The 23,622-nt window shown below is 43.0% G+C and overlaps 1 protein-coding gene across 3 annotated transcripts in view; it reads left to right on the forward strand.

The window, feature by feature from the left end:
* The window catches only part of ZFYVE26 (zinc finger FYVE-type containing 26), a 69,933-nt gene that overhangs the window by 9,129 nt on the left and 37,182 nt on the right, over positions 1-23,622 (forward strand). For all 3 annotated transcript variants that reach the window (XM_034992967.1, XM_034992966.1, XM_034992965.1), the window contains exons 6-22: positions 253-383; positions 984-1,148; positions 1,295-1,383; positions 2,294-2,457; positions 6,876-7,079; positions 8,591-9,202; positions 9,442-9,528; positions 10,819-10,887; positions 11,585-11,736; positions 13,860-14,061; positions 15,042-15,305; positions 17,326-17,445; positions 17,538-17,702; positions 18,224-18,442; positions 19,491-19,593; positions 20,441-21,186; positions 23,062-23,258. In XM_034992967.1, coding sequence (XP_034848858.1) covers positions 253-383; positions 984-1,148; positions 1,295-1,383; positions 2,294-2,457; positions 6,876-7,079; positions 8,591-9,202; positions 9,442-9,528; positions 10,819-10,887; positions 11,585-11,736; positions 13,860-14,061; positions 15,042-15,305; positions 17,326-17,445; positions 17,538-17,702; positions 18,224-18,442; positions 19,491-19,593; positions 20,441-21,186; positions 23,062-23,258 — 3,689 coding nt within the window. The remainder of the gene's footprint in view (positions 1-252; positions 384-983; positions 1,149-1,294; positions 1,384-2,293; positions 2,458-6,875; positions 7,080-8,590; positions 9,203-9,441; positions 9,529-10,818; positions 10,888-11,584; positions 11,737-13,859; positions 14,062-15,041; positions 15,306-17,325; positions 17,446-17,537; positions 17,703-18,223; positions 18,443-19,490; positions 19,594-20,440; positions 21,187-23,061; positions 23,259-23,622) is intronic.

Raw genomic sequence — 23,622 nt, forward strand, 5'->3', positions numbered from 1 at the left:
GATCAAGACCCGCATCAGGCTCCCTGCTCCACGGGAAGTCTGTTTCTCCCTCTCCCTCTGCCTGCCATTCTGCCTACCTGTATCTCTCTGTTAAATAAATAAAATCTTCTAAAAAAAGATCAAGTGTAGAAAACCTGGCTTAACTTTTTAAAAGAGTGAACTCTCACATCTGTTGATTTTTTGAATGGGCCTTAGCTTAGGAAAGAAGATCTCCCTGTTCCCCAGTAACCTTGTCTGGTTTGATTTTTTTAGTATCCCCCGAACATCTAGATCCTGAGCAGGCAATGCTAGCCCTGTTCTCCAATCCTGACCCAACCCAGGCTTGGAAATCAGCCTATTTCTACTGCCTGAGCAACAGCAAGCATTTCCTCGAGCAGATCCTGGTAAATTAAACTTATTCATTCTCCATCACAGAAGTACCCAGGGATTTTCTATAGGCTTTTTCATTTCTCATTTCTCTCTGACTCATTTATCCAACACAAAGCAGTCTAATTAGTGGTGAGTCATTTGGTGTGTCCATCCCGCAGTCCTAGGGGAAAAAAGGTCCTGAGAACCATTATCATTCATAATTAGAACTGCTCTCATTTTATATATGCCCTTTGGCAGGAACTAAGATGTTAGATACATATAAGCTTTCTGGACGGTGTGCGGAAGAAAAGACAGTGGCAGCAATATGTTGCGTAGCTGATGGGGGACTTTAATGACTCTAACCTCCGTCCCGACCACAACTGAGCTTTAATTTAAGTCAACAGATATTTATTAACCTTATCCTGTGTGTCATGTACTGTGCTAGGAGCTGGGGTTACAACAGAAGTCAGTCCCTGCCTTCAGAGAGCTTACAGTCTAGTGTTTCTGTGAACATTTTGCACTCAACTGGCCACTCCTGTCGTTATCCGACATCTCCCTGCTTTACTAAAAAGCTTCCTACCCTAACAAGCCGCAGGTCCACCTAACTGTCTACAGCAGCCTCCATTGGCTTGCAGGTGACGGCACTAGCTCTGCTGAAAGAGGAAGACTTCCCAAGTCTTGGCTGCCTACTAGACAGAGAATTCAGGCCTCTCAGTCGACTGCTTGTGCTCCTGGGCTGGACGCACTGCCAGAGCCTAGCATCAGCCAAGAGGCTGCTCCAGACACTCCACGGGGTCCAGGTAACTCTCGCTCTGCAGGGTGAGCTGCTCCAGAAGTAAGTTGCTGTGGGGCTTCGAGGTGAGGCAGAATGCAGGGTCCTGAAGTCGGTCACAGTCTGACACCAGGTGCCTCAGCCACATCTCTTTCTTCTCCCATATCAACACAGGACCAAGGCTGTGACAAGCTCCTCAGGGATGCCTGTGATGGGCTGTGGGCTCACCTCGAGGTCCTGGAGTGGTGTGTACAGCAGAGCAGGTACAGGCCTGTGTAGCCAGCCCCCTTCCCACCCCTGGGCACACTTGACCCCATGCTCCACGCATGTGCCATTTCAGGCCACCTTCCACATAGATATTTGAGTCGACAGCATTGACCTGCAACTAATAATCATTCCAGCTATTAAACCAGGAAAGGAACATAAATGATGATCATCTTTGCCATGGCCGTAAGGTTATACCTAGAGAATAATTTGAGGATGACAGTGATAAATGGAACAAAAGCTCGCATTTCCTGAGCACTTTCTATATGCCAGACATTGCTGTGAGCCCTTTCAGTGGATGATTTCACTTAAGCCTCAAAATAATTCTGTGAGATAGGTGCCAATATTGTCCTCATTGTGAAGGTGGGACAGCTTAAGCCCAGAGGAGTTAAATCACATGCCTAAAGTGACACAGCTAGTAAATGTCCATATTCTTAGTCATGTCTTATCCTGGATCACAGATTTATGCAACAACTGCCTTTTGCACTGTGTACAAGGCTGTGCTTCCCCAATAACTTAGCCTTAGGTCTTCCCCAGATTCGGGTTCGTGTTTTGTTTTTCACCCACTTCACTGGCACTTCCTGAGTAGAGTAGGCAGAAGCGGGGGGTGGGGAGGGTGCTGTTTACTCAAATCAGAGAACTTAGCCAGGAAGAGTATGGAAATTGGGAAACCTAATCTGGGCCCTTCCTAGGTCCTTTCTAGACAAGTAGAGCTGACTTGATGGATGTACTTTCCTAATGGTAAACAAGTGCTCTGCTCTATCCCAAACCAACTAGAAGTTGGTGTTTAGGGAAGTGAAACCTATAGTGTCATGGGCCAGAGAGAAAAGAACAAGAGGGAATCGAGATGGGTTTTTCAGAGTCAGATATAAACGGACTCTCTTCCAACCTCTCAATTTTGCCTTTCAGCAACCCCATACCAAAGAGAGATCTCTTGGGTCATTTACATGGTGGAGACAGCCACTCCGTGCTCTACTCTCTCCATCACCTTACCAACCTTCCAGCCCTAAGGGAGGAAGATGTTCTCAAGCTCTTACAGAAGGCGCCAGCCAAGGACCCCCAGCAAGAGCATGGTGAGTTGGCAAGGAATGACTTGGGCAAGATTCCCTCTTAGGACAATCCTGCACCAGTTTCTTTCAGCACAAGATTTATGTAGATTTGATCTGTCAAGGTGGGTGGTCCAACAGGTGCCCACTAGATTATCACTGTTTGCCCCAATCAGATTATGGGTTGTAGGGACACTCCTCTCCTTTCTTGGTGAGGTATAGGGAATCCTATGAGAAGAGGCCCATAGGAACTTTCATCCTCCTGGAACTTTCTCAGGAACCACTCATATACCTTTATCCCAATGAAGCAGAATTAGGACCTGCCCTCTGAATTTGCAGCATTGTCATGGGCAGTGTTTATGCAAGTTTTTGGTGAGTCTTCCCATGCTACATAAGCTTCTTCCTAGCACATTCTGTGTTTCCTTTCCCTCCCATCTCTCCTTCATAATCTACTAAATAAAGAAGTTTAGAAGAAAGACTTGCCTAAAACAATAACAAAGCCTTGTTTTAACCTTGGATCTGTGCTTATAACTCAGCTCACTGTTAACAAGCTTCTTTTTGCTTTCAAAAATCACATCATAGTACAGTCAGAACACAGGCCAGGGACACTTAGCTTAGAGAGAAACAAATGTTTTCATATGGCAATAGATGTTTCTCAACCTAGGTACTGTTTTGATTTATGTATTAAAAGAACCTACTACTAACTGGAAAACCAGTGTTACTACATTCTATATATATATTTTTTTTTAATTCTTATGTTATTCCCCATACATTTTATATTTTTTTCTGGAAAAGTAGGGAATTTGTTTACCAGATCTCCTAAAGGAACTAGAATTCCCTGTTTTCTACATACAAGTACGAAAGGCTTCCAGAGAAGTATTTTAAATCAAATCCCTGGTGACCCCCAGGACACACGTGGAACTTGACTTGGAAAAGACAGAATAAGAGCAATAATAGGGCTGGGATTAAGGTGACACAAGAGAGGCATCTGGGGTACGAAATTTAAGGAGTCACTCACTCTCAAGGTCACACAAGTGTTTGCAAGTCCTGACCCTGATCAGTAATGCCGTGCAGAGGCCAGGGGCATAGAAAAATATTGGTCTTGTTTTTCATATTACCTTGACCTTGGTAAAGCTGAGGCTACTTTCTAAAAGAAGTAATCACGAGGAAGTCTATACATAAACGGGTTTATTGCAACGTAATAGTAGCAAAGCAGCCCTAACTACTGCGTGTCCTGCCCGAAAGGAATTCCTAGGGAAGGGATTCATTCAGTAGAACTATATGCAGCCATCAGAAATTTAGTCCATGGAGAAATATAATCAAATGCTTATACTGTAAAAAATACTTAAGAAATAGGAAAATTAAATAGTATATAAAATGTCATTACACTCAACTTAAATACATACTCACATATATATATGCCAAACTGTCAAAGACATTAAACCAGAATGTAACAATTATTGTATTTAGTTGGTAGGATCATGGGTAATATTTCTTTACTTCTTTTTTGCTTTGTTACATTTAGTGCTTCTTTTTTTTTTTTTTTTTTTTGGAGCAGGTTGTCCCTTTTTTTTAATGCAACAGATTTCTGTATATTTTATATCATGCAACTTTATTGAATTCATTTATCAGTTCTAGTAGGTTTTTGGTGGAATCTATGGTTTTCTATATATAGTATCATATCATCTGCAAATAGTGGAAGTTTTACTTTTTCTTTACCAACTTGGATACCTTTTATTTTTTTTTATTGTATGATTGCTGTGGCTAGGACTTCCAGTACTGTGTTGAATAAAAGTGGTAAGAGTGGACATCCTTGTCTTGTTCCTGATCTTAGAGTAAAAGCTTTCAGTTTTTCACCATTAAGTATGATGTTAGCTGTGGGTTTTTCATATATGGACTTTATTATGTTGAGGTATGCTCTCTCTAAACTTACTTTGTTGAGTTTTTATCATAAATGGATGTTGTACTTTGTCAAATGCTTTTTCTACATCTGTTGAGATGATAATATGGTTTTTATCCTTTCTCTTGTTAATGTGATGTATCACGTTGATTGATTTATGAGTATTGAATCACCGTTGCATCCCTGGAATAAATCCCCCTTAATCATGGTGAATACATTTTTTTAATGTATTGTTTTTTTTGGTTTGCTTTTTTTTTTGAGATTTTATTTATTTATTTATATGAGAGAGAGAGAGCACAGAGAAAGAGTGAGAGGCAGAAGCAGGACTCCCTGCTGAGCAGAGAGCCCAATGTGGGGCTCGATCTCAGGACCCTGAGATCATGACCTGAGCCAAAGGCAGACGCTTAACCAACTGAGCCACCCAGGCACCCCTCAGTTTGCTATTTTCTTGAGGATTTTTGCATCTATGTTCAGCAGAGATACTGGCCTATAATTTTCTTTTTTGTGATATCTTTATCTGGTTTTGGTATAAGGGTAATGCTGGCCTCATAGAATGAACTTGGAAGCTTTTCTTCATTTTCGATTTTTTGGAATAGTTTGAGAAGAATAGGTATTATTAACTCTTCTTTAAATGTTTTGTGGAATTCACCTATGAAGTCCTCTGGTCCTGGACTTCTGTTTTATGATTATTGATTCAGTTCTATTGCTAGTAATGAGACTGTTCAAATTTTCTGTTTCTTCCTGATTTAGTTTTGGAAAATTGTATGTTTCTAGGAATTTATCCATTTCTTCTAGGTTTTCCAATTTGTTGGCATATAATTTTTCATAATCTCTCATAATTCTTTGTATTTCTGTGGTGTCAGTTATTTCTTCTCTTTCATTTCTGGTTTTATTTATTTGAATACTTTCTCTCTCTCTCTCTCTCTCTTTTTTTTTTAATGAGTCTGGCTAAAATTTTATCAATTTTGTTGATCTTTTCAAAGCACCAGCTCCTGGTTTCATTGATCTGTTCTATTGTTTTTTTAGTCTCTATTTCAATTATCTCTGCTTTAATCTTTATTATTTTCTTCCTTTTACTGGCTTTGGGCTTTGTTCTTTTTTTCTAACTCCTATAAGTATAAGGTTGTTTATTTGAGATATTTCCTGTTTCTTGAGGTAGGCCTGTATTGCTGTAATCTCTCTTAAAACAGGTTTTTCTGCATCCCAAAGATTTTGGACTATTGTGTTTTCATTTTCATTTGTCTCCATGTTTTATTTCCTCTTTGATTTCTTGGTTGACCTATTCATTGTTTAGTAGCATGTTACTTAGCCTCCATGTATTTGTGTTCTTTCCAGATTTTACCTTGTGATTGATTTCTAGTTTCATACAGTTGTGTTCAGAAAAGGTGCATGATACAATTTCAGTGTTTTTGAATTTATTGAGAATTGTTTGGTGACCTAACATGTGATTTATTCTGGAGAATTTTCCATGTGCACTTGAAAAGAGTATTCTGCTGCTTTGGGATTAATGTTCTGAATATATCTGTTAGATCCATCTGTTCCAATGTGTCATTCAGAGCCACTGTTTCCTTATTGATTTTGTGTCCAGTGATCTATACACTGATGTGAGGTGTTAAATCCCCTATTGTTATTGTATTATTGTCGATTCCTTCCTTTATGTCTATTAATAGTTGCTTTATATATTTAGGCACTCCCATGATAGGTGCATAAATATTTACAATTATTCTCTTGTTGGATTGTTCCCTATATCATTATGTAATGCCTTTCTTTGTTTTTGTTACAGTCTTTGTTTTAAAGTCTGTTTTGTCTGATATAAATATTGCTACCCCAGCTTTCTTTTCACTTTTATTTGGAAGGTAAATGTTTTTCCATCTCTTCATTTTCAATCTGCAGATGTCTTTAGGTCTGAAATGAGTCTCTTGTAAGCGGCATATAGATGGCTTAAGCAGGCTATATTTTGCTATGGAAGGAATTAAGATCAGATTAAAATGTTAGAGACCCTTTAAAAATTACGGTGCCCTCCTCTCTCCTGACTATCAAAAAAAATTCTAATGAGAAATTATTAAACAAGTACAAGGAATTTCAACTGAGTTTGTGTTTTTTCCCTTGATGTCTGCTTCAGTGCTTTCTTAAAAATATTAAATGTTTGTAATTTTTGTTGCCTTTGCTCTCATTATTCAGTCTAAATGCATTTTAAGCCTAGCTCCTGGATAATGTGGCACTAGGTAGACTAAATATTAACTTGACATTCTAATTTTTTTTAAAAAAAGGAAAACAGGTACTTTAAGAAATATGAGGGAAAGACTTGACAAATAGCCATGAGGGCCGTAGTGAACAGCCAGGTAGAATGGAGGTGGGTGGGAAAAGGAAACAGGGGCTATACGTTGATGCTCAATGGAAGCTGGGGCGCAGCCAGGGCGCAGGTCAAACTGACAGCAAGCAGAAGTCGGAGCCTGAAGAGCAGTGTGTCTTTGCCTCGGCCATACTTGCAGCCCCTGCTGGAGAGCCCCGACTCTGAAGTTCTGCCCGTTTCTCCACAATTCAGATTCAGCTGAAGCCACAGTCCCTGAGCACCTGAGCCAGTGTCAGAACCTGACGCTCTACCAGAGCTTTTGTGCCATGAAGTATGCCATCTATGCCCTCTGTGTGAACTCACACCAGCACTCCCAGTGCCAGGAATGCAGAGACAGTCCCTCAGAGGACCCGGCCTTGGCTGCAGAGCCAGCAAATGATCCTCTCTCCTCCCCAGGTACAGACTTCTCCCTGCCACCCCATCCCTGACATTAGCTGGTAACAGCCTCTCCCAGAGAGTTCTTCATGGGATTGGGAGGTGGCCTTGGTTTTATTACGCCCAGGAATAATTTCATCCATTTGTCAGCCTCCATGAATCAGAACGACATGGAGAAGACATTGCCTAAGTTCTAATGGAGTTTGATCACTTAGTGCGGTGTTTTCCAAATGCTTCTTTTTTAACTACAACCCACAGTGAAAATAGCATTTCTCATCATACTCCTGTTTGCACTTAGGTATATAATTTGCGTGATACATACGTGTGTGTGTGTGTGTGTGTGTGTGTATAAGAGATACATAAACTAAGTTTTAGGAAACAATACTTAATGCTTCCAAATAGAGCACCCTCTCAATTATTTTTCTGTTCTTTTTTTTTTTTTAAAGATTTTATTTATTTATTTGAGAGAAAGAATGAGACAGAGAGAGAGAGCACGAGATGGGGGAGGGTCAGAGGGAGAAGCAGACTCCCCGCCGAGCAGGGAGCCCGATGTGGGACTCGATCCCGGGACTCCAGGATCATGACCTGAGCCGAAGGCAGTCGCTTAACCAACTGAGCCACCCAGGCGCCCCCTATTTTATTTTTTTAATGTAGCTCTCTGAGTCAGTGTCATGGGTCACAGCCTACATTATGGAAGAACCTTGTGTTTTATCCTTTCTTTTTTCTTAATAATTTATAATTCCTTAACTTGCCTTCTGTGACTAGGGGTCAGTTATCTCTCCCATGTGGCTTTGGAATAGACCTTCACCTGTGAGCATGGTCATTTCTGACCAGTGAGTATTTCTGAAAGATCTAGGTAGCTCATAATCACATTTAGTGTAACAGTGAATGAAAATAGAATTGAGGAATAAGGAGTCTCCATGCTGCCTTCATTCCAGGAACTGAAATATGAAGTGCTTGTCAGAGATAAGGAATAGTATTTGTTTTGTTTTGTTTTGTTTTTTAAAGTTTTTCTAAAAATTTTTTCCTTTGTTTTAAATTTAATTAACATATAATGTATTGGTTTCAGAGTGATTCATCAGTGTTATGTAACACCCAGTGCTCATTACATCACGTGCCCTCCTTAGTGTCCATCACCCAGTTACCCCTTCTCCCCTGCACCCTCCCCTCCAGCAACCCTCAGTTTGTTTCCTATCATTAAGAGTCTGTCGTGGTTTGTCTCCCTCTCAGATTTCATCTTGTTTTATATTTTTTCCTCTTCCCCTATGATGTTGAGGAATAATACTTAAAAGCAGAAACAAAATAATGAGTGTTCAGTAAGCTATACTCTTGATTGAGGTAACAAAATCTTTCTGCAAATCATGAAGACATGGCTAAATAGTCTCTTATTCTTCTGCCTATAACCACTTCCTTAGTCATTAAAAAATAAATGAGTGAAAGTTGTGAGAATGAGTCTGGCAAGTAGTGTTTCTAATGTTTACATTTTCTCTCTTCTCTTTCTCTGGCCTCTTCTCTTATACATGTTTCTTTAGGTGCTTCAGATCTCTTCTCGACATACCTAGCCAGATGTCAACAGTATCTGTGCAGTATTCCTGACTCTTTATGCCTGGAACTCCTAGAAAACATCTTCTCATTGCTCCTCATCACCTCTGCCGATCTTCACCCAGAGCCTCACTTGCCCGAGGACTATGCTGAGGATGATGACATTGAGGGGAAGGGCCTGTTGGGTTTGAGGTCACCCTCTGAGAGCCCTCAGCACATAGCACAACCTGAGAGGAAGTCAGAACGGGGTTGCCAGGGAGTCCCCAGGAGCCTTGCTTATACAATCCCAAGCTGTCTGAAGACAGAGCCAAAAGACAGTTCCCCAGGGCCCCATGGGCACAGCTTTTTGGACCTAAAGCACTTTACTAGTGGTATCAGTGGGTTTCTGGCTGATGAATTTGCAATAGGGGCCTTCCTCAGCCTTCTCCAGGAGCAGCTGGATAGACTCAGCAGCCACAATCCCCCTGAGAAGCCAAAGCTGCTAGAAGGCCAGAGCTGCTCGGGAAGCAGAGATGGATCGCAGAGCCGCCTGCACCGGTTTTCCAAGGTTCTCTCTGAGGCCCAGTGGAGATACAAGGTGGTAACAAGCAACCAGGGCTCAGGTGAGAGGAGACAGAGCTGGTGGGTCCCAAAAGTGAGGAAGGGAAAAAAATCCCAGGAATGTGGGAGAGAGCGAGGAGTTATGTGGGAGTCACACCTTAGCTCAGGGCATTATCACCATAGCAACCGGTGTCAGAAACCTGTCTCGGAGCCAGTCCAGATCTTCCCCTACCTATTATCCCAACAGGTGGGTCAAATCAAAATTGAACACTCCCATATGACCCATAGTTTGCTGTTTCAGAGGAGCAGCCTTCCCGAAGATACCAGCCCATTGCCACAGGGCATCCAAGTCTCCGCCGGGGGCGTCGTCCAAGAAGGAGCCGGCCAGGTAATCTGAAGAGTTCTCCCCAGTCCTTATTCCGATGCATCAGGCAAGTGGTATGCTGCCACTTGTCTAGTATTCTTTAAAATAAAACACATGGTCCAAACGAACAAACACACACAGGGGATCTAAGATTATCCTAATCCCACTCCCCCAAGGTAGCCTTGCTAATAGTTTCCTTCCAGAAATTCTCATGCAATATAAGCATATGTCGCATTTTATATATCCGGATGCATCATACTATATTTAGAACTGTATATATTGAGAACTGTGATTTTGTTTTTTCACTTATAATCTTTTATATATACAGATGTATCATACTATATATTGAGAACTTACTTTTTTTTCTCTTATAATTTAAAGGCTCCTTAACATTTCCATTGTTATATATACCCTTTTGTGGACATTTAAATTGTTTATGTTTTTTACTATTATAAACAATGCTATAGTAAACAACCTTGTACATATGTCTGGATATACATACATACATATATACATACATGTCTGTGTGAATATAGCTATAGACTAAGTCCCTAGCAGTAGAATAGCAAGGTCGAAGATATATGGATATAAAATATGGGTATTACCAAATTGCCTTAAAAAAGAGGTGGACCGGGATGCCTGGGTGGCTCAGTCAGTTAAGATCTGACTTTTGATTTCAGCTCAGGTCATGATCTCAGGGTCCTGAGATCGAGCCCCAAGTCATACTCTGTGCTGGGCCTGGAGCCTGCTTAAGATTCTCTCTCTCCCTCTCCCCCTGCCCCTACCGCTACACCTCCAGCACCACCAATACCCCCTACGCCCACCCCCCTAGCACTTCAGAAAGCAGAAAGCTTTTCCTCCAGGGCTTTAAATACCATGGTCTTTGCCAGACTGGGTCTTATACTTGGTTCCCTGCCTTTTCAAGTATGAGGACACCTTTTTCTATGTCAGAAAATTTTGTGGCCCTCTTTGCACCCTACCACTTTCTGCTCATATTTTATTTTTAATTTTTCAGAATATTGACAGTGCTTAGTAAGCAGATGGGGGTGGCTGACCCCTACAAGTAACTTGAAAGCTGGGGCTCTGAGACCCACAGGTTGGAAACCGCTACTACTCATATGAGCGTGGGGGCCATTTTAAGCCCACCCTTCACCTTTGGTCTATAGAAACGTGTTTGCTGTAGAAGGAGTGGCAGCAGTAATAGTTACCCATTACCCTTTCGCTCTTAATACCCTTGGCTTCAAGCTGACTTCTTACTTTCCACCCTATCTGGAGTTGAGGGTTGATTCTCTCTCTTCTTCCTAATTCCTTTAGATGGCCGGGCCAGAAGTTCCAATCCATCCCTGGAAAGTACAAGTAGTGAGCTGAGCACGAGTACTTCAGGTATGGGGGTCCCAACCAGTTGTCAACTACAAGCAGCTTTGCCCTTATATAGAGTTGCCCTACACCATAGGATAAAATCCCGGACTGAACAGTTTATGCCTGTGTTCAAGAAGTTTGGTTCTAAGAGATACAAGCTTCCAGTTATAAATAAGTCCTGGGGCTATAATACACAGTCTGGTGACTATAGTTAACAGTACAATATTGTATATTTGAAAGTAGCTAAGAGAGTATATCTTAAAAATTCTATCATAAGAAAAAAAATTTGTAACTAGGTATAATGAATGATGGATGTTAACTAAACATATTGGGATGATCATTTCATTATATAAACATAAATCATTATGTTGTTCAGCTAAAACTAATACTAAATGTTATATGTCAGTTATATCTCAATTTGGAAAAAAAAAAAAAAAAGGTTGGTTCTGCAGATGGCCAAACAGATTTCAGCAGGGAAAGGGGGAAGGGTTGTCTCACCATCATGGAGTTACCCATCAGCAGAGAGAAACAGGTGAATAACCCAAAAATGTCGCTTAAGTCTTGTATTCAAAGATAGTAGCATAGGTTTGCCCTTCAATTGAGGAAAAATTAAGCCCCCCTTATAGAACTTTTAGAGGAGGACCTTGAAGATAAGAGTTTGGTGGGAGGTGCCAGCAGTATAGTTTTTCCTCAATTTCTATTGCTTCCTTGGCCCCCACAGAGGGAAGTCTGAATGCTACATCTGGAAGGAATGAGCTGGATGTCCGGTTGCAGCCCCAATCTCAAAGTTCACTCATCCCCATGATGTTCTCCCCACCTGAGTCACTGCTGGCATCCTGCATCCTCCGGGGGAACTTTGCAGAAGCCCACCAGGTAAGGAGAGCACCTGTGTGGCAGGTGTTAGCCACCAGGCCATGCCTTGTCCTAGTAAAGAATACTAAGGCAGCCTGTAGCTGTCTGGGCCCTGCTGGGCCTCAGGTAAAGCTAGGTGCATGTGCAGCCAGAGCCTCAGGAGCACCCGAGGGGCCACATCCAGCAGGAGCAACGGGGAAATTTCCATGTTCAAGGCCCATTCCTCAGCATTGTGAATTTCAAGATTCATTCTGGAGATTTAAGCTATTGAATAATTTCTTAACAGAAACAGTGTTTTAACAAGATAAAATATTTAGCCACAGTTCCACCATTGCAAAACAGTGAAATATTTTTGTGTCTTTCCTTGTACTCCTTCTGTGAACACATATGTGTTTTTATATAGTTAAAAATCATGATGCAAACAATTTTTAATAATAACTAGAATGCTAATTCATTATACAAGAAGTATAGGGGACTACCAAACTAGAATGTTCATCATGTTATATAGGAAAAAGCACAAGAAATAGAAGTCAGAAAGACTCTTACCCTCTCTGAAATTCCATATCCTCACTTGAAAATTGCAGTGAAATGTAGTACCTGCTTGTCCTACCTCATGGGAATGTTAAGAGGATATGTACAAGCTATGAGAAATGCAGGAATCCTCTACTAAAAATTGCTTAAATTTAATGGCATAAAAACCTACTCTTCTAGTTTTTAAAACTCTCTTGGTATTTTTATCACACTTGTGCTGATCCCTTAACACATAGGTCAGAATTTTTCTTTCATTTGAGTTCAGTTGTTCAGGAATAAATTGAGGAGAAATCTGGGTGGTGGAAGAATCTTTGTCCAACTTCCTCTGATCATTTTGGATCCCAAACTTAAATGATAATGATGATTCTGACCCTCTGTGGGAGAACAGGACCCTTGGCAACCTTTTTACACCCAAATCCAGAGAGGAATTCAGCTGAGTCCACCCTCCCCCCACTCCAAGGCTTTATTCCTAAAATCCTCACCTCCTCTTCTTTTCCTGGGACCTTGATCTTCTTTTCTTTTTTTTCTTTCTTTTTTTTTTCTTTTTTAAAGATTTTATTTATTTATTTAACAGAGAGAGACAGAGAGAGAGGGAACACAAGCAGGGGGCATGGGAGAGGGAGAGGCAGGCTTCCCGCTGAGCAGGGAGCCCGATGCGGGGCTCGATCCCAGGACCCTGAGATCATGACCTGAGCCGAAGGCAGCCTTAATGACTGAGCCACCCAGGCACCCCCCCTTTTTTTTTTTTTTTAAGATTTTTTCTTTTCTTTTTTTTTTTAAATAAAAATCCCTATTTTCTTAACCTGGTTATAGAATAAGTCATGAGTATTACAAGAAAATACCAAAAAATATTAACAAGTATTAACCCTATTGTCCAGAACAGCCAATATTAAAGGTTAAGTATATTTTGCCAATATTTTTCCAAGTTATGAATGACTTCTATATAGCCAGAATTATTTTGAATCTAAAACCTTATTTAGTGCCTTTTTTTGCATTTGCTTTGTAATTGGTTTTAGTGACCTCACAGTAGTCTGATCGAGTAGGTACATTTGACCATTCCCCTGCTACTCAACATTAGATTCTTTTCAACCTTGTAGATTATCTTGGGCATTAAGTCTTTTGAATTATTTCCTTAAGAAAGTTTCTCATAAACATTACTAAGTCAAAAAATAAAAACATTTTTAAAGCTTTGTAGATTGTCTTTCAAAAAAAATTGTGGCAGTTCATCCTACCACCACTCCATGAGGGTTTATTTTTACTTTGTCATTGTGATAGATGCAAAGTGGTATTAATGTTACTTAAATTCCCTGGATTACTAGTAAGGGAAAACATTTTTCATCTCTATATTAGTCATACGTAATTAGTCATATGCATTTTTTCTTGGAAACTATTTACATCTTTTGCCTATTTTCTTTTGGGGCCGTGGTGGCTTTCTTGCTGACTTTTATGAGTTATTTCTATGTTTGATCTATTCTTCTAACATTAGGTGATCTCACAAGCCTCCAAAGCAGATGTCTCAGGGCCATAGTCTAATGCTAGGCAAGATCTCATGTCTCTAATTCCCTAACTCAGCAGACCCAGCACAACGCCCAGTCCTCCTCCTCCTGTGACAGGTGGTGTTCATGTTCAACCTGAAGTCCTCGCCCAGCTCGGGGGAACTGATGTTCATGGAGCGCTACCAGGAGGTGATCCAGGAGCTGTCCCGGGTAGAGCACAAGATTGAAAACCAGAACTCAGATGGCGGTAGCAGCACCATTCGAAGAACAGGCAGTGGCCGTTCCACGCTACAGGCCATTGGCAGCGCTGCAGCTGCAGGTGCCACCACAGGTGGTGAGGTAGCTGGGGGAGGAGGGGGCCGGGGGAACAGCCACCCAAATCATAGGTTCCTCATGCAGGTGAGCAAAAATCCAGAGCAGGACACTTGCCTTGAAGAATAGCAGTCTTGACACATGCAGAGTCCATTTCTAGCTGTGCCCAACTTCCCTGGCCCCGGTGGTCCCATCCCAGCCACTTGAGCTACTCCATTCAGCTTGTCCTGTGGGATTTAAACTGGAGGGTGTGAACGCTGTGTCCCCCATGTGTTTTGATGGCCACTAGCTTGGGCTTTGGGGAAATGGTTGGGAGTTTATTTCCTTCCTATGTAATTATTCTGGGATAAAGCATATCGCTTCACTTTTCTGTAAAGTGAAAAAGTTGTGTATAACACTGATGGCTTAGGATTCACAGGTGTTAATGCCCAACATTGGCTGCACTGCAGAAGCTCATCCTTTCATGATTTCTTGAAAGTGGAATCCTGCCCCACATTTCTATATCTCTTACTGGTCTAGGCTCCACATATCGAGTATCATCACACATTGCTCTTTCTACATTCTCCCAGAAGTTTTTATACCTCTTCAAAAGAATATCTGCACATCTTTTTTGTTTGTAATATAAATGGGTTCTTAACAATTAAGTCCTGTTTTCTACCTTTTTTTTTTTTTTTAAGTACTATGTTTTAGAGATTTAGTGATTAGTACATACAAATACACCTCATTCTTTCTCAACCTACCTTTAGATCCCATTGGGAAGAAGCCCCTGATCATCTTGACCATTTTGAGTTTCTCTGGGTCTGCCTTTCCATAACATTGTTTTGAGGCCATAAAGCAGGCTGTAATGATGGTGCTAATATGTACAGAAGATACCTGGTGCAGAAGGATCGCAAACATTATTTTTTTTAAGTAACTACTTTTCAAAATAAAAGTGGTAGTGAGAATCATGTTAACCTCTTGCTTTTTACTCCACTGCTGGGTGTCCAGGGATGGTATTTTACTCCATCTCTGATGTGACTGACAAGCTACTCAGTACCTCTGGAGAACCCATCCCCACGCTCCAGGAGGACTTTTGGATAAGCAATACCCTGGTGGAGGCCACTGCTCCCCTGAGAGAGGTTCTGGAAGACCTCAGTCCCCCTGCCATGGCTGCATTTGACCTCGCTTGCTCTCAGTGCCAGCTCTGGAAAACCTGCAAGCAGCTCTTGGAAACAGCCGAACGACGTCTGAACATTAGCCTTGAGAGCCGGGGTGAGTGTGCTTCTTTAGCTTTATTCCTTCATCCTCAAATGAAGGGATGGGTTTCTGAGATGCCTTGATAAGTTATAATAAGAAGAAAATGCTTACTAGGGAAGGAAGGGACAGGGAGAAAGGAGTACTAGTTAATTTCCTCATGTCCAATCTGGTGGTTTAAATATAATCTGAGACTCTTATCTTCTTACTAGACTTGGCAATCTACAATCATTTAGGGAAATTCTTTTCTGGTTTATAGATAAATTCAAGGAAGAAATACATATTCAAAAATTGTATAAATGGAAATTGTGCCTGTAGACTGCATGCCCCTGCCAGAGCGAACCCCACTTAACCGAAAACCTAGAATAGTCTTGAATTTGTAAACCCGGCAAAAGGGAATATTTTATGGATCACACTAGAGGGAGGATTGTATCTTGAGGTTAATAGTGTCCCAGAACGTGTATGTGGAATTCTTGGAGGAATCTGGTATATGAAGGTAGAGGAATGTGAAGAAAGAATTACGAAAAGTTCCACTCCACCCATCCTTGATACACACACCAAACATTGGAAACAGCGCACCTCTCTCAGCAATATGGAGAGAGGAATGGTGAATAGGTTATGATAGGATAGCCCCTCCTAGGCTCAGTGATGCGTTAGGAGAAGTTACAGAACTCAGCATATAGTCAGACTCACGGCTAAAATTTATTTCAGCAAAAAGATATGCAGCAAAATCAGCCAAGGGAAAAGGCTCATGGGATAAAGTCTGAAGGAAACCAGGCACAGCTTCCAAGAGTCTTCTCCCTGTGGAGTCACACAGGGGTGTGCTTAATTCCTCCAGCAGTAGTTGTGACAAGTGTGTACAAGGATGCTCGTCAGAGACTCAGTGCCCAAGGCTTTTATGGGGAGGCCATCTCTGCCCACCATGTACCAAAATTCTAGACTCTCAAAAGGGAAGCAGGTGTTCAGCATAAACCACATTGTACACAGTTTAGGCACAGGGGGCCACTCTCATCACTTACGGCATGTTTTGTATCAATGTCAGAAACCATTTACCAGTCAGGTTTGCAGCTGCCAACCAATGGCAACCTGGCAAGCGAGCCTTTCTAAGGATAGCAGTCACAGGCCTGCTGTGGTACCTCTTTTCTGCACACCTCTACAAATCACTTCTGAGCTTTTGGTTAAAATGTCCTTTAATGGGGGCGCCTGGGTGGCTCAGTTGTTAAGCATCTGCCTTCGGCTCAGGTCATGATCCCAGGGTCCTGGGATCGAGCCCCGCATTGGGCTCCTTGCTTAGCGGGAAGCCTGCTTCTCCCTCTCCCACTCCCCTTGCTTGTGTTCCCTCTCTCGCTGTGTCTCTCTCTCAAATAAAGAAATAAAATCTTTAAAAAAAAAAAAAAAATGTCCTTTAATGTTTACATAGTCATAAAGTATACTGTGGCATATGCAGTGATGTTTTTATCACACAATTTCCCTCCCCCTCATCTAGAATTCATATTTGAAGATGAAAGGAGATATTATTCAGATTGAATGGCTGAATAGCCAAAATGGCTTCATGTCAATCAGTTAGGAATTAATTTAGTACCTATTGTGTTTCCAGATTATCTGAAGTATAGGGGGTACAGGAGAGATATAAGGAATAATCTTTGTCCATAAAGTTGTTCGTAGTCTAGTCAGGGTGTCAAGATGCCACTTTAAGCAAAGAGAGAAAACAAATATGATCCCAGCTCACGTTCTCAGCTGAGGACACAACCAGGGCAAATTCACAAGAAGTGATTGGCTTGGGACAGCAGTTCCATAGGAGTGCCAGAGATTCTGGGTCTGCTGCTATTGGCAGTGGAGGCATCATGCCGGAGCTAGCTCTGGAACCTCGGGCACAGAATAAGCCAGGTTAAGCTGGTGTCACCCAAAACGGCAAAGCATACATTTCCTCCTTAACATTGAAGATGATAAAATTTTACAAGTAACTACAGGACTGAGTATCAGTCTTTGAACATGCCTGATTTTTTCTGCATTCCCTCTTCCTTCAATCCTTTTCCAGGTCGACGGCTAGACCACATCCTCCTCAATGCAGATGGCATTCGAGGTTTTCCAGTTGTTCTTCAACAGATCAGTAAGATCCTCAATTATTCCCTTACGTCAGCTGGACAAACTAAATCAGGTGAGCTGCTTTTCTCCCTTTTTCTCTTTGCTCCTGGACTTGGAACATTAGGTCAGCATCAGAGTTCACTTTTTCTCATTTGCTTTCCACAGAGAGTGTAGAAGAAAAAGGACTGGGCCCTCCACGGTGCAGCATTGCTGAGCTGCTTCAGATGTGCTGGCCCAGCCTCACCGAGGACTGTGTGGCCAGCCATGCCACCCTCTCGCAGCAGCTGGATCAGGTCCTCCAGTCGCTGAGAGAGGCACTACAACTGCCAGGTACAGGCCGACTGCGTGGCAGCAGATGAGGGCTGACCTGGGGAGAGGAAACAACCGAGAGTGAAGGAGCACTTGAGAGCAGAGGCTGAGGATTCCGGAACTGGGCTCTTGTGGCCCCCTCGTTAGCCAGGGCATGTCTCAAAGCTAACTCCATGTGTTTCCCCACCATTCAAGTGAAGGGATGCTTAATGCTCCATTAGCTGTTACATCTTTCTGATTCTTAATGAGGGATACATCCAGAAGGTACTTAGTAAATATTGAACAACCTTCCCTAAAAGATTACTGTGCTCTTCATAAAGCCATTCCACCCCAGAGACACTGGGGTAAAAATAGGACTATCCACCGTGATATTTCCAGACTCAAAGCTCTTCCTGCCTGAGAATCACTTGTACAGGCAACCAACGTAGGATTTTATAGTTACCTTATAAGTGTAGCACCTAAGCTGAAGGAGGCCCCATTGATCCAAAGCTGGAAGCACAGACTAAAGCCTCCATCCCTTCTCCTGTCATAACTCCTTCCAGAGCCCAGGAGTACTCCACTCTCCTCGCTGGTGGAGCAGGCAGCCCAGAAAGCTCCAGATGCAGAGGCCCACCCTGTGCACATCCAGACTCAGCTCCTCCAAAAGAACTTGGGCAAACAGACCCCAGCAGGCAGCAGACAGACCGACTACATGGGCACCTTTTTCAGTTACTGCAGCACCATGGCTGCAGTTCTCCTTCGGAGCTTGAGCTCTGAGCCTGGTGAGTAGCAAGAAAGAGGAGATGGAGTCATGACTGGCCCAGTGTTTAGAGCAGGGAAGAAGAAAGGTGCACAATTAAAGAGGTTCTGGGTACCGGGGCACCTGCGTGGCTCAGTTGGTTGGGTGTCTGGCTCTTGGTTTAGGCTCAGGTCATGATTGAGGGTTGTGAGATCTAGCCCTGCATCGGGCTTCTCGCTGGGCATGGATCCTGCTTGAGAGTCTCTCCCTCTGTCCCAGCTCCCCTTCTCTCTAAAAAAAAAAAAGAGAGAGAGAGGTTCTGGGTACAGCAATAGCCAAGAACACTAGATTTCCAGAATCCTCTCTTACTCATCTCTGTGTTTTATTCATCCTTGTCTCCCCACTGCCTAGTACAGCTGTACAGCACATGGGAGTACTTGATAAATTTTGATTGCATTAATGACAAAAAGTACCTCTCTCAGACCATCATGGATTGAGAACCAGAGAGGATCAAGTCTCTGATATGAGGGCAGGTTCTTACTTGAGTCCACAGAGCGAGTATTGCGTACACTTTAGTCATGTTGAAGAGAGCAGGATGAGCTATTTGTGGCTAGACCTACCCACTAAAGTCTGTCTGTGGTTGGAAGTCTTTAGAGCATAGTAAGGTGTAAACTTGCAGTTGAGGTCATGTCGAGAATACCCTTTACATAGAAAGTATCAACAGAAGGGCTCTCAATGTAGTCTTTTTTTTTTTCCCTAAGTTGTGATTTGTTTTTGTTTTTGTTTTTGTTTTTGTTTTTTGAGAGAGAGAGAGAGAGCAGAGTAAGAGAGAGAATGAGCGGGGGGGGGTGGGGGCTCAGAGGGAGAGGGAGAAGCAGACCTCCCACTGAGCGGGGAGCCTGATGCAGGGCTCAATCCCAGGACCCTGAGATCATAACCTGAGCCGAAGGCACACACTTAACCAACTGAGCCACCAGGTGCCCCTCAATGTAGTCTTCATTTTGACATTACTCTTTTTTATTAATTCTGGGAAACAGGTCTCTGAGCTGTTACAGTCAGTGGTGAAAACAAAAGTCACTTTATCTTTGCAGATCACTTGGAGGTCAAGGTAGGAAATCCATTTGTTCTCCTGCAACAGAGCTCTTCCCAACTTGTGTCACACCTCCTGCTTGAGCGACAAGTTCCCCCAGACAGGTAGGAGCTACTCTGTGGGAGTTAAGCCTTCCTAACTATTTCGTTTCATTAAGGAATGCCAGGGCTCAGTGGGGTTGTGCCTGAATTCAGTACAGAGAGTGGGGATTTCTTCCAGACTTTTCCCTTAATTTGCATTTATTCTTACACAGCTACATTAAAATTCAATTTCAGTTCACCTCATGTCTTTCTGTTTTGCCACCTCTCGCAACATTTATATTACAAGCATAAAATTAAAGGGTGAATCTTCATTTATGAAAAAGCAGAAGTCCAAAAATTGGATAACTCATTAGTTGGCTACACTATAGGAAAACAAGCATTCTCATAGATTGCTGGTGGGATATAAATTGGTACAGCCCCTGTGGGACGACCATTTGTCCCTATTTATTAAAAAAAAAAAAAAAAAAACTTGTATACCCTTTGACCTAGCAATCCACATTGGGGAATTTATCCTGTGGCTTTACTGACCCGTGAAAAATTATATATATATACAGAGTCATTTTGTTACAGCCTTATATGTAATAGTAACAGATAAGAAAAATCCACTGTTCAGTAATAGAAGACTAAAATTATGGCTCAACCCATAATGTAATACTATGTAGACGTAAATAGGAATGAGGGGGTCTCTGCAGAGGGATGTGGACAGATCTCCCAGATAGGTTATCAAGTGAAAAAGCAAGAGCAGAGCAGTGTGTCTAATAGGCTACTGTTCATGTGGGGAGAAAAGAGGGAGAGCAAGAGTAACAAAGAGGCTGCATTTACATTTCATTGTATAAACAAAGAAATTCCGAGCTTAGATAATATGCCTATGTACTCAGGTCTTGCGCATCTTCTGCTTCTCTCCCTCTAGGCTGGCAGCCCTTCTGGCCCGAGAGGGGCTCAGCCTGAGTGTGCCAAAGGTCATCGTTAACTGCTGCTGTGAGCCTCTTGCCCTTTGCTCTTCCCGGCAAAGCCAGCAAACGTCATCCCTTCTGACCCACCTGGGTGTCCTGGTCCAGCTACATACCTCCCACTGCCTGGAGGACCTCCCACTTTCTACACTGAGCTCCCCAAAGCCAACTGGGAATTCCACATTGGAGAGAAAGCCCCACTCCTCCCCAAGGGATTCATCACTCCCAGCCCTTACATCCTCTGCCTTGGGCTTCCTTAAGTCCCGCTCAAAGCTGCTGGCCACAGTGGCCTGTCTGGGGGCTTCCCAGGGGCTAAAGCTCACCAAGCCCAGCTTGTCATGGAAGGAGCTTCGTGGCCGCAGGGAGGTGCCTCTCAGTGCAGAGCAGGTAGCCCAGGAGTGTGAGCACCTCCTAGAACAGTTTCCTATGCTCAAGGCCTCCCTCCTGGCTGCCTGGGAGCCGCTACGACAGTCCACCGAGCAGGGACAGAGCCTGGCAGTGAGTCTCTGTGGCCGGGCCAGTCTCTCTACTGTCCTCCTGGGCCTACACTCTCCCAGTGCCCTAGATGTGCTCACCGAAGCCTTCGAGGAAGCCCTGGTGGCCAGAGATTGGCCCCAAGCCCTTCAGCTCACGGAAGTGTATGGGCGAGACATGGATGACTTGAGCAACATAAAAGATGCGGTCCTGAGCTGTGCCACGGCATGTGGTAAGCAGAAGGCTATGCCTCCCCCTTCACTGGTGGTAACAACATTGAGCATTCAATGAGTGTATCATCGCATTTGATCCCCACAGGAACTCTAGAGAAAGCTGCCACTGTAATCTCATCATATTAAAAGGAGACTGTGGCTCAGAGGATAGGAAACTTGCCCGGGATAAGTGGTAGAGCAGAGCTTAGAACCCCACTCTGTCTAACTTTATTGTTTTTTTTTAAGATTTTATTTATTTATTTGAGAGAGAGAGCACGAGCAGCGGGGAGGGGCAGAGGGAGAGGGAGAAGCAGACTCCCAGCTAAGCTGGGAGCCCGATGCAGTACTCAATCCCAGGACCCTGGGATCATGACCTGAGCCGAAGGCAGATGCTTGATCGACTAAGCCATCCAGGCACCCTCCATCTAACTTTAGAACAGGCACTCATAGCCAGTATCCTCAACACTGCGTATCAGAATCACTAGAAAATTCTATAAACTACAAATATCTGAACCCAACCCCCCAGAAGCCCAAGATGGTATTCAGGCAAGTGTTGACTTTTGGAGACCATACAGTCTCCGTTGCAACTACTCAACTCTGCCATTATAGAATGAAAGCAGCCAGAGATGATACATAAACAAATGAGGATGGATATATTCTAATACAACTTTATATGTAAAAACAGACTGGGGGCGCCTGGTTGACTCCCTCAGTGGAGCATGCGACTCTTGATCTCGGGGTTGTGAGTTTAAGCCCCATGTTGGGTGTAGAGATTACTTAAAATCTTTAAAAAACAAACCCAAAAACAGACCATAGGCCTGTTTGACTACCCCTATTTTAAAAGCTCCCAATGAGGCAGCTCTTTCTTTTTTTTTTTTTTTTTTTTTTTAAAGATTTTATTTATTTATTTGCGAGAGAGAATGAGAGACAGAGAGCGCGAGAGGAAGGAGGGTCAGAGGGAGAAGCAGACTCCCCGCTGAGCAGGGAGCCCGATGCGGGACTCGATCCCGGGACTCCAGGATCATGACCTGAGCCGAAGGCAGTCGCTTAACCGACTGAGCCACCCAGGCGCCCAAGGCAGCTCTTTCTGCCCACAGGTCCTGTCCCCGTGCTTTAATAAAACCACTTTTTGCACTGGAAAAAAGTAAATAAGAGCTCCCAAAGAGCTTTCAAGGGAGTTGAGAGCAATGACCTGTAACACTCCACTGGCAGTGGGGGGAGGGGGGGTGGCCAAGAGTTGGGCAGGCCGTAGGAAATGGCTTCTCCGGCGGGGGGTGCTTGGCTGCCCTGTGGAAAGGAGAAACTCCCTTCTGGAAAATGTAGAGAAATCCACTGACTGGCTGTGCAGTCTTAATTGCTTTGAGTCTATTTTCAGATCTGTGAAATGGGTGTAGGAAAGAAAGATCTAAGTAATAATGACAGAGGGCATGGAGGGAGTGAAACTGGTTTACCTGAAATAACTTTGGAGGAGTTCTTTGTGGCACAGAGTGGAAATTGCAGGGAAAACTAAAAGTTCCACCTACAAGCTCAGTCTGACCCAGTGCTATCTGTGCAGCACAAAATATGGAGAGCTTCATGTGTTTTCTAGCTCTTCTTTCTCCATTCCTTCCTTCTCCCTTTCTTCCTTTTTCTTCCTCTCCTTTCTCCTTTTCTCTCTTTTCAGAAAGTGTCATGACTGTGATTAAGTTTGCAAAAAGAGAAACATACAGGCATATAGCATTTGTCCTTTTCATATAATGGTTCCAAGTATAAAAATTAAAGTCAGATGGATCGTAAGGATCCTCCAAGCTCCTGTTTTATGAAATTGAACAAAGCCCTTCTCTAAGGAGTAGCCTGGACTCTTGAGCTCTTCCAGTGCCAGGCTTGCTACCTCTGGGCATCTTTTCATCTTGTAGACAAAGAAGGTTGGCAGTTCCTGTTCCCTGTGAAGGACGCATCTCTGCGAAGTCGGCTAACCCTACGGTTTGTGGACAGGTGGCCCCTGGAGTGGTGCTTGGAGATCCTGGCGTACTGCATCTCAGACACAACTGTCCAAGATGGACTAAAGCGTGAGCTACAGAGAAAGCTGGCAGAGCTGCGGATGTATCAGAAGGTATGGCTCCCAGCATCAGGAGAAAGGAAATAGGCTTCCCACTGTATTACCAACTCCAGCCTGTTCTCATGTGATGCTGGATTTTAAGAAACAGACGATCTGGGCCTGGCTTTTTTTTCTGCATCTGGCTTCTGTTTTTAGGTGAACAACAAAGAGAGACCTTATATCTATTTTCTATGTTATTTTCCTCTGGTAATTTTAAATATGTACGCATCAGACAAGGATAGTAATAACAGTCCACAAAGCCTCTTTCACATGTATACTTGAGTTTTGTGCATGTTTTATGTCTGTTATGTGTTCCTTGTTGTTCAAGAGTTCTTATAGAGCTTAATCTCTATTATGTCTTTTTTAAAGATGGTTTTAA

This window comes from Mirounga leonina, unplaced genomic scaffold, assembly GCF_011800145.1.
Source record: "Mirounga leonina isolate KUSES-001 unplaced genomic scaffold, KU_Mleo_1.0 Mir_82, whole genome shotgun sequence".
In the NCBI taxonomy this organism is placed as follows: Eukaryota; Metazoa; Chordata; class Mammalia; order Carnivora; family Phocidae; genus Mirounga; species Mirounga leonina.